Below are 11,695 nucleotides of genomic sequence, written 5' to 3' on the forward strand. Positions count from 1 at the left end.
TTGTGTTGTAATGTCATTGATAGCATTCAAGCTGAATTTGTCACTTAACCCAATTCTGCCATTGGCTTAATTATCAACCTCCCACATGCTACCTGTCACGGATTTTTGGGAAGAAAGAATAGTGAGTCATGCTGATTATTGTGGATCACTATCCCACAATTATAGGCTCTAGCTCACTACCCTGGAGCCATTCCAGAAGGCCATCTTCAGCTTGATCAGTGGCTTGAGCCAGAGCTTGGCATCTTTTCCAGTGTGGTGCAACTTGCCAATTCCATCTAGCAACAATGTGCCCTTTGTGAAAAGTTAGATCACAGCTTCCATTGGAGCCACTGCAACTGTCTTGCAGGGACAAGATTGTACCCATAACATCTAAATCTCCAGGTATTGTCTTTGTATAGTGGAGACAACTTCTACCCTTTGTATGCTAGTTTCCTTGAGGAGAGAGTGAGGACTGCAGATGCTGGAGCAGCAAGAGTCAAAAAGGGTGATGCTGAAAAAAGTACAGGTCAGGCAGCATCCAAGGAGCAGAAGAGTTGACATCAGGTACAGCACAGTGCCTCACAACACCAAGGACTCAGGTTTAATTCCTACCTTGGGCGACCATCTGTATGGAATTTGCACATTTTACTGTGTGGGTTTCCTCAGGGTGCTTCAGTTTTTTCCCCACGCTCCAAAAAGCACGTCAGGTGAATTGGCATAAATCAGGTTGGGGATTGAGTCTGGGTGGGGTACTCTTCGGAGGGTTGATATGGACTTGGACCAGAGGGCAAGTCTCCATACTGCACAGAATCTAGTCTAAATAATCAGGGGAAAAAGAGGACAGATATAAATAGGGGCGTGAGGCTGGGGAGGAAGGTAGGTTGGGGGTGATTGTGATAGCGGAGAGTGGATAGGAGGGAAGGAACATGGACATGTCAAAATGGTGATGCTGAGTTAGAGGGTTGGATTTGGGATGAGGTGGGGAAGGGGAGATTTGGAAATTAGTGAAGTTGATTCAACGAGGTTGAAGTTTCCCAAGGCAGAAGAGGAGACGTTCTTTCTCCAGGTGATGGGTGACTTTGATTCGGCATTGGAGGCAGCCTTGAACTTGCATGTCAGGGTAGTGGAGGGGTAAGTTGAAGTTGTTTGGTGTGTGTGCCAGAAATGTTCCCTGAAACGCTCTGCAAGTTGGCTTCCTGTCTCCCTAATGTAGAGGGGGCCCACATAGTGAGCACTGGATGCAGTGGGTTGATGTGCAAGAAAGTCTCTGCTAGAAATGAAAAGATCCTTTGGAGGAGGGGGAGATGTAGGTAAAAGTTTTACACCTCGTGTGGCAGTAACAGCCATGGAGAGAATGGCTTCTGTAGAATCTTGATAGAGATGGAAATATATCTTTGGTGGTCTGACTGTAGATGGCAAAAATGGCACAGGATAAATGCGCTGTATCTGGCTGTTACTGGGGTGGAAAGTGCAGACTGGGGTTCTATCCTTGTTGCAGTTGGAGAGGTGGGGTATGAGGGTGGAGGTGCAGGTAGCAGGGAGGTGCTGTAGGGCATTGTTATCACATGGGAGGAGAAATTGTAGTCCCTAAAATAGGACAAATAGGATGTCCTGGAATGGAATTACTCCTCCAAGGAACAGGTACAATGGAGGCAGAGGTATTAGGAGTATGGGATCACATTTTTACAAGAGGTGGAGAAAGAGAGGAAGGTGTAGGCAAGGTAGCTGTGGGAGTCAGTGTATTTGAAACAGATGTCCATGTTCAGTTGGTTGCCGGAGATGGTCCATGTGTACTTGAGGTTAAGGCAGAAAGTGTTGGTGGAGTTGACGAACCGTTCAACCTACTTGTGGGAGCACAAGACTGCACTGATACAGTCATCGATGTAGCAGAGTTAAAAAGTGGAGGGGGGGAAGGTTGGTGCCGGTGTGGCTATGGAAGATGGACCATTCCACGTACTCTACAAACAGGCAAGAACAGTTGGGCCCATCCAGATGCCCATAGCTACCCCTCTGATCTGAAGTTGCAGGATTCGATGGAAAAATTGTCAAGAGTCAGGACAGCCAGTCTTCCTATTTTTGACTTGTCTTTGCACCTGTTCATGACAGTTTAATGAGTTGTATGGCTGCATCTTTTCAGCTTTATGTCCTCCATTTTACTTTCTTCAGACCCAAAGTCAATAGTTTCATTCTTAGTGATGAGACTCTAGTTTTGCTCATTCACTGAATGTCAGTTACTCAGTAATTTTATACTTAATGCACACAGTTTACTGTTTGCAGAAAATTTAAATATCCAGGCAACTAAACAATTCAAATGTGGACAGCGTTTAAAAAATTAAATGTAGATTGCTGACATCTCAATGGGTCCTCAGTTGTGGAACAGAAGGAAGTGGTTGAACTGTTTGGAAATCAGATGAAAAACATTTCGCAGTCTTCGAAGTGATGTTGATGAGTGCCTACCCTCAAGTGTGGGTCATCTCTGAGACCTTCTGGTCGTCATCATCATCATCATCATCCTAGAGATTGATCTGGATAGATCTGTCATTGGTAACAGATAGTTCCGCACGATGGCCAAATTATGGAGCAAGTCAGGATGAATCCAGACTTCCTTTGATCCACTCCTACAATCTCCTCTTCCTGTTCCCCAGATAGCGACTCAAAAATATTACTAAATCCTCTACCAACTGAAGCTGGTCGTCATCATTGAGAGAAACCTAGCTGATTAGAGTTTTTACATTTTTTGCTTGCAATTCTTCAACAAAATCTGCTCACCTACCTCTATATTATGAGCAGATTTTGCTCAGCTTGTATTATGAGCAAATCTACAGATGAAGACAGGTTACCAAAAAGATGTCTTTGGTAAATAACTCTTTATTACTGGAATTACAAAATACAAGAAAACCAGTACAGTATCAAAATAGCACATTAATAAGACGGACACTAGGTACAACTTCACAAAGGTGAAATCTTTTACATACAATGAAGAATTACAAGATCTGTTTGGACTGCTGCAATTCTTCTCCAGCTGCAGAATTCTTACTGTTTAAAAGCTGAGACTCGACCCCTAGATTTAAAAAGGTTCAGACAGGCTACAAGTACGTAGCTTACAGAATCTCTGAGCAATTGTCAATAAAGCAAAGATTGTGTACTACTGTTAAATCCTGGCAATAAGAAAAAAATGTTTGTCAGAACATCTAAAGCATTTAAAAAAGTGTGCAAGTTGCAAAGTTGTCACTATCCCTAGATTCTGCTTGCCCAGTTGTTACCTATTTCTTTTCCCAGTGTTACGTTAGCAATTAATATTAACTATAATTGAGACAAAAGTAAACATCCAGGATTTAGGTTTACGGTAATCGTAGCGGTTGCAATGTCAGCTATCAATGGTTCAGCAAAAAGGCCCAACTACGTCCATAATGTACGAAATGATCTAAAGAGCCAGAACTGGTGTTATGAAAAAGTGACCAGCATCTAGGAGGGTTAGGAAAGGGAAAATTGAATTAAGGGTGTCTCACTGAGAGACCACACACCTTTGTTCCAAATGGCTAATGAACAGCTGGCAATAATGTTACCCTCATGTTGACAAGCTGCTGATTGGGAAAATCTGCCTGAGAATGTCTTTTAAAAGTACTGCTAACATTATGGCTGCCTCTTCTCTGTTACTGGGAGACCGAGAGAAGTTCAAGGAAGGCTTGCTGGCAATGAAATTAAAGTTACCATCACGGTCTCTTCACCTGCTTCATTGTCCCCAGAACAGAAAACCTTTATAATGCCTGTGTCAAGAATAGCATCTGAAAAACTGAAGCACCTGCATGATTGGCAGTTTGACACTGTAGCTGATAACCTGATGTCACCAGTAACAAAAAGGCACATTCCAGGAATTGAATCTAACCTCCAAGCTCCCCACATTAGGTCAGCAGCACTGACAGATATTCCAACAGCAATTTTAATCAACACATATACAACATGCACTGCAATATCAAACAAAACAGATTCACAGTAAACAAAGGGGAAAGTTCAAGTTTTATTAACAGGAATGACATTACTAATCAAGTGCAAAACAATGCAAGCACTGAGAGATGGTACAGGTCATTCAAATTACATCAAACAACTTGGCTACAGAACATAGCATTACAGCTGATGGTAACCACAAAGACTTCCCCCTTTCAGGGCAAACAGTTTGGTTGGTCTCAACTTAAAGCTCCAAAATGTTTGTACCTCATTAACAGTGTGGTTTGTGATGACATTTGGACCTGAGGAAAACCTAGGAAAGCAATCGTGAAGCTTTACTGTTGCAATCCTACTAACTGAACCTCAAATAAAAACATGGTTTGAGAATTTAAAATGATCAGCTACATATTCTGTACAATGCCTCAGAAAGAAAATTGACTTTTACATTTAATGAGTTCATTTATTAAACACCTACCTTTAATGATAATCCAGCACTCAAATATTTGAAAAAAAACCTACTGTTATGAATACTAAGCAGTATGTAAACTGGCCAATCATTAAACAACAAGGAAATTGGTTTAAAAAATCCTCAAATCAACAGAACAGGAAGAATCCACTTCTACCCATGTATGGAAAATATTGAACAGTAGCCTAAAGCATCAGATTGCACCCAACAACACTGCAACTTCCAGTCATCTGTTGTTTGGTGTATTGGCAGCTGGTGAAGGATAGCTCCCCTTTTTACTGTTAAGCAATAGTCTTCGTAGATAGCAGAATAACAAGCTTGTGACCACAAGAAAGTAGTTGAGTAATAGTTCAATATTTTCACCTGTTAAATTTAAACCATCAGAAATCAATTCTATTTTAAAATCCAAGTTATAGTACTGACATGAACCACATCTCATTGCTTGCATGAAAAGGACATGACTATTCACTTCATTTTGGCAACTGAAGCGAGCTTTGTGAAAACCCAAGAGATTGGGGGTAAAGGATGCAAGTAGAAAGAGACAATTCACTGTCACTGTTTTGGAATCTCTTTTACTGAGAAGCTGTTCTTATTTCTCAATGCTATGGGCTGTTCCAAATAGATGTTAATTTTATTTAGATTGCACTTTATGATACAATAAGTACCCAATAACTCCCACTGTGACCCTGCATTTAAGTATGGACAGTCTTCAATGCCCAAACTGGCAGTCACAGACAGCACCATTCTACACTTCAACTATGCAAGTTAAGAACCATGTTAAAACTTCTCAGCCAATAGCTAATTTAGTCAGACTCTCTCACAATGATCAGAATTCTAAAAAGCAAATCAATCTGATAATCTTGCAGTCAAGGAAATGTTACTGCAGTTATGGAGGGAATCCAAAAACGTTTTCTGATTCTTCATTTCACAGATGCCTAAGAACAGCTTTTATCCACATCGTGAGTTTATAAACAATTAAAACTAGAAGAGACTTAAAATAAAAGCGACATTAATTGAAAAAAAAGAGTTTTGATGGTTTGTATAGAGACTTCCAAAAATTGAACATTTGACTCAACTTATTTCTTTTATCAGATCACAAACAGTAACCTAATTTGCACTGGAAACTTGCTATGACAGTGAAAAGGGCAGTCTGAATTTTTAGCTTCAATTTACAGCCAAATTATAGAATTGGTAGAACGTCCTGGTAAAATTACACTACAAGAATATCAGACAAAAAACCTACCTTTTAAAGGATACACTTGAAAATGGAACAAGCTGGTTTTTAAAACATTCTGGAGAGTGGTTGAACCTAGGGCACTACAGGATTCAAACACTTATTCGGAGATAAGCAGGAATCAAGGTTCAAACACTGACCAATAGATGCTTCCATTTTAGTGAGTGATCGACAGGTTGACTGGGCCATGATTTGCAAGCATTAACACACAACCTACACTTCAGCAGGATTTACAGTAGGTGTCAGTAGTAACATTTGACACAATGGCCCATGTTTGATCATGTGGGATCAGCGTCAGGAAGTTTGCTTCTTGCTGCGCACACTATTATAGTAATGAAGTCAACATGAATGCAATTGGATTATTTATCCTCTTTAAACTTTACTCATCAGTAGAAAATGGAGCTGATGCCTAGGTCTTATAAATGGGGAAATAAAGTGGAAATTTACAAAAACAAATTTATTTTCGGCTTGATCCCTGTGATGTAGGTGGTGGTGGGGGAGGTGGTGCATACTGATAGGTCCCCTGGGACATGTAACTCAACAATGAGTTGCTCTGTTGATATGTTTGAGACATCAGTGGCTGTGGCTGCTGCCCCATCCCATTCTGCCTGAATTGTGCAGAGGACTGTGGGGTTCGCCCTGCAGTGGCAGTGGATGAAGCACTATAATTACTTGAACCATAAGCCGTGCTTTGGGCAGCAGTACCATAACCGGAGGTACTGTAACTGCTCCCTGCACTTGAACTTTGGAAGGTACCCGTTTTCCCAAATCCTGCTTGAGTTACAGCCCCATATGTGCTTTGGTTAGTCCCCCCGTACAGCCCACTTTGGGTAAAATTTGGATACTGGACTGACTGTTGGCCATACACAGGGGTCCCAAAATTGTTGGTCTGTGCAGATCGGAAACTCTGCTTACTCAATGGACCGCCACTGTCTCGGGTATCTCTCTGGCTCCCAAACCTGCCCCCATCTCCCCTGTCTCTGCGATCCCCATCGAGATCTCTAAAAGCCCGGCTGCGGCCTCTGTCACGATCGTCTCTGTACATGGTGTTAGGGTTGGAGCCAGTGGGCCGGTAACGAGAGCGGCCTCCTAGAGTGGGGGGGGGAATAGAAACATGCTTAGTGAATTAGAATTAAATTGCACATCTGTATAACACATCCACATTGGAAAAAATTATTCCATCTCTTGTTGCTGAATGAAATACCCGATTTGACCACATACATTCGCCTCAAATTTACAATAAAGATGTAGGTAACTTTCTCCTCCCCTCTGTCCACCTAATGAAGCATATTCTCTCAGGTCACACAATAAACCATTCAGGTGAAAGGCTCGAAACCTCTTGACAGGTTGCCATAGTAATTTGTGTGAGTGCAGTCCAGCATAGAGACCCATCTTATTCAGTGAGGAACCTCTCACTCTGCATATGCAGGGAACTGAGTGTGTGTCCTATATATTTACAGCACCATGTATTACAGCTCTTCCCCCTTTTACCTTCTGGACAAATGTAAGATTACTCGGAAAATCCTGTAATAAATTGAACAAAAAAAAGGTTTCAAATCCAAAATTATGGTCAAACTGAAGCTACAGAAAGCTGCAAATATTAAAATTTTCACTTCTGAAATTGGGCAGAACAGTATTTCAAGAGCTTTTATTCAAAACCATTTCACTGTCTCAGTGCAACAGCTAACATTTGGAGGAAAAAGTTAAGGGAATTTAATTTTGAACAATCTGTTCTGGTATTCACAAAGTCATCGCCAGTCCGACATTAGTCAGGTCTCCTTGGAAATAAGGAGAAATCTTTCAAGACGGAAGTTGTTGTACTGAACCAGAGATTTATATTACAGCATAGAAGGCCTTTTTGACCTCCTCTCTCTGCTGCAATCTCAAATTAATGATGCCCTGCCCCACTCAATACCTCAACACCATCAATCTCGCAACAACTAATCAATCAACAGTTCCACTCCCATATTGTGCTACAGGCAGAATGTGAACCAAAAGAAGATTTTCTTCTTTCACTGAACAATATCTGTGTTTTGAAAATTCTCCTCTCATCAGTGACAATTTATAATTAAGGACATCACTGATCCTTCAACCAGAAGGTGGTTATGTACTGTTAAAATTCTAGACAATTAAAAACCTCTACATCAGTCTTTGAACACTGAGAAGTTCAGCACTTGGTCTACGATGTTGTGCCTAACATGACGCCAAATTAAACAAATCCCTTCTGCCTGTCCTTCGTCCATATCCCTCCACTTCTTGCATATTCACATGCTCATCTAAACATCCCTTAAACGCCTATTATAGCTGCCTCTACCCCGAACAGTGTGTTCTACACTCCTACCAGTGTAAAATATTTGCCCCTCACACCTCCTTTGAACTCTCCCCTTCTCACCTTAAATGCATACTTCTTAGAATTAGGCATTTCATCTCTGGAAAAAAAGATTCTGACTACCTATCCGTACATCTCAATTTCATAGACTTCTATGAAGTCTCCCCTCAGCCTCCACTGCTCAAGAGAAAACAACCTGAGTTTTACTAGCGTCATACCAGGCCACATTCTGGTAAACCAAAGCCTCCACATTATTCCTGTAATGTGGTAACCAGAAGTGAATGCAATACTCTTAAGCATGGCCTAACCAAAATCTTATAAAACTGCAACATAACATCCTGACTCTTATACTCAATTCCCAAACCAGCACAGCATACGCCTTCTTAACTACCGTATCTACTGCTGTGGCCACCTTCAGGTAGCTATTGACTTGAACCCCAAGATCCCTCTGTTCAGGGTCCTGCTATTAACTGTATATGTTTCCTTAACATTTGACCTCCCAAAGTTCAGCACCTCACGCTTATCCAGATTAATCACCACCTGCCATTTCTCCACCCTTATCTGATCTATATACATCTGTATCCTTTGACAACCTTCTACACTATCCACAACCCCCCCATATCTTTATATTGCCTAAAAAGGCACTCACTCACCCCCCTCTCTACATTTTCATCAGAATCATTTATCTATATCACAAACAGCAAAGGTCCCAGTTCAGATCCCTGCTAAACACCACTCATCACGAATGTCCAGCCAGAAAAAACACCCTTCCACCACTATACTTTCTGAATCTATGCATCTCGATCCCACGCATCTTAACCTTCTGGATGAGAATATCACGAAGGACTTGTCGAAAGCCTAAGTATAATCCATGTAGACAACATCCACTGCACTATCCTCATCGATTACCTTTGTATTTTTTGAGGTGACGACAATCAGTAAGACATGACCTGCCTTGCACAAAGCCATGCTGAGTGTCCCTAATTAGGCCATGCTTTTCCAAATGCACATATTCTCTCCAATAGCTTCCCAACCACCAATGTGACTCTCCGGTCTAATTTTTCCTGGATTATCCCTATTTCCCCTCTTGAACAGGGAATCAACATTAGCTACTTGCCACTCCTCCTTCATTAACAATCGCTGGCATTGTCCTGCTGCATCCATGATCTTCAAAGGGACATTTATTTCTTACTTTCTAGCACTAGTACTGTTGCTTAACCTGCATTCTTATTCAACCTGCTCAGAGATGTTCTTAACTGCTGAGCCACTACCATTTTGCTACAAGAGGGCTCCTTATGGTAACTCCATAAAACATGTGACATATTTGATGGTTACATCTATCTGCATTCACACTTTTAGTTAAGTATTTGAATACCTAGGTTCTGCTGATGCAAATTGCAGCATTTTTCAGTTGAACGTGTATTCTTCCACTTGATATTCTATCTGGTTATCTAATCTCATAGCAGCCACTAGCATCCTCACACAAGAGCTGAATTCTTTCAAAGCACTTACAGCATGTTGTGTGCTCTATTTCAAGGTCTTACAAATTTGCTCTTTAGAAAAACTTCTGCTATAACTTCTACTTCAGGTAGTGTTCCAGATCATAACTGATGGTGCAAGAAAAATACCTAATCACATCCTTTTATTTTAGTCACTTATTCTGTGCCCTCCAGTTACAACTTGAAAGGAATACTGAGTGTAGAGACAATGTCTTCCATTAAAGAAAAAGCACAAAACAAATTTTATGAATTATTGGCTATTGAGCAATATTACATTGAACTAAGAGAAGAGAGAGGCTTATGGCAGATATCAAATGCTCAAAACAGCAGAAGTCCTACAAGAGTACAGAATGTACAAGATGGAACAAGAAAAACAGTTAATCTTCATTTGGAGAGGCAGGGATTAATCGAGAAGAGTCAGTACGGTTTTGTTAAGAGGACATGAATGACCAACTTGATTTAATTTTTTTTTAAAGAGGTGACCAACCTCGTAGACGAGGGCAATGCTTTTGACATCATCTACTTGGGACTTGTTAAGATTTTGTATGGGAGACTGATAGCAAAGGCAAGAGCCCATGGGATCCAATGGAATTTGACAAATTGGATCAACAACTGGCTAAGTGGCAGGAAGCAGAGACTGTTTTCTGACTGGAATTCTGTGTCCAGTGGTGTTCCACAGGGATTAAAGTTGAAGTTCTTGCTATTTGTGCTTCATATAAATAATTCAGACTTGAATGTTGGAAGGTTACCAGTCTGCAGATAATGCAAAAATTGGTGCAGTGGTAAATAGTGAGGAGGCTAGCCTAAGATTACAGGAAGGTTTAGACGGGTTGGTCAGATAGGCTGATCAGTTGATCAATGTTAAAAATCACACAACACCAGGTTTAGTCCAACAGGTTTAATTGGAAGCACACTAGCTTTCGGAGTGACACTCCATCAGGTGATAGCTTATCAATGGAATTCAATTGGAGAAGTGAGAGGTGAAGCACTTGGCTAAGACAAACAAGGCAAGGAATATTGATGAACAACAGGATCCTGGGAAGCACAGAGTGTCAGAGGATCCTTAGTGTCAATGTCTCTTAAGGTAGGAGGACAGATGGAGAATAGCAATCAAGAGGCTGTATGGTATACTTGCCTTCATTAATCAAGCCCTAGAGTTTAAGTGCATGGAGCCTATGTTGGAATTATATAAAATGTTAGTTAGACCACAGTTGGAATATTGTGTGTACAGAATGTAGTATACAGAATCCACATTATGGAGGGGATTTGATAGCACTGGAGAGGGTGCAGAGAAGATTTACCAGAAAGTTGCCTGGCCTGGAGATTGGTTTGTTTTCTCAACAGCCAGAGAAGGAGATGGAAAGGGAACATGATTGAGATGTATTCAAATTATGAAGGGCAATTATGACAGGAAGAAACTTTTCTCCTTGACTGAGGGATCAATAATCAAAGGGCATAGTTTTAAGTAAGGGCAGAAGGTTCAGAAGAAACGTGAAGCAAAAAAAAATCACCCAGAGGGTGGTGGGAATTTGGAACTCACTGCTTATAGAGAGGGTGATAGAGAGACATAAACCCTCATAACATTAAGTTGTATTAGATGTCCACGGGCGATACCAAAGCTGTAGGCCAAGTTCTGGAAAATGAGAGGCGAATAGTTAGGTGATTGTTTTTGATGGGAGCAAACATGATGGGCTAAAAGGACCTATTTCTGTGTTCTATGACTTTATGTTATTCTGTCAAAACTACTGGTTAATTTGAATACCTCAATTCAAGCATCTCAGTCTTTTCTACTTTTAATAGAACAATCCCATATTCTTTAATCCTCCAAATAACTACTATTCCACAACTTTGTTCCATTCCAGCACATTTACTTTTGTACCCTGTCCCAGGCCACAAGATCTTTCTAAAAGTTCGGTATCCAGATTTGATTTCCACACACTTGCAGATTTAGAAAGGCTTACCATGCCTGCCACCCATTTGCCTATTTGGCTAAAGTGTTCAAGGTAAAGGACTGAGAGCAAGAAATGACAGGAAAAAGTGTTAAAAATCAGAGCTCAGATCTTGGCTTGAGTGTAATCAGTGATTGGAAGATGCAAGAGGATAAAACAGTGTACATTCACGATAATGAGGTAGTTTTAACTAAGGGGCACTGCCTATTAAAAGGAAGACAAGCAAGCATCTTAAACACGGATTAATGATTTTGAAATAAACATTTGACATTCGCCCCTTCTACAAGTGTCTCA

At 40.9% G+C, this 11,695-nt stretch overlaps 1 protein-coding gene across 1 annotated transcript in view; it reads right to left on the reverse strand.

Moving 5' to 3' along the window:
• Window positions 1-2,827: 2,827 nt before the first annotated feature.
• LOC140489163 (probable ATP-dependent RNA helicase DDX17) overlaps window positions 2,828-11,695 on the reverse strand; it is a 38,748-nt gene continuing 29,880 nt past the window's right edge. The window contains exon 13 of the mRNA XM_072588395.1: window positions 2,828-6,713. Coding sequence (XP_072444496.1) covers window positions 6,082-6,713 — 632 coding nt within the window. The 3' untranslated portion in view covers window positions 2,828-6,081. The remainder of the gene's footprint in view (window positions 6,714-11,695) is intronic.

The sequence above is a fragment of the Chiloscyllium punctatum genome, chromosome 18 (assembly GCF_047496795.1).
Source record: "Chiloscyllium punctatum isolate Juve2018m chromosome 18, sChiPun1.3, whole genome shotgun sequence".
Taxonomy (NCBI): domain Eukaryota; kingdom Metazoa; phylum Chordata; class Chondrichthyes; order Orectolobiformes; family Hemiscylliidae; genus Chiloscyllium; species Chiloscyllium punctatum.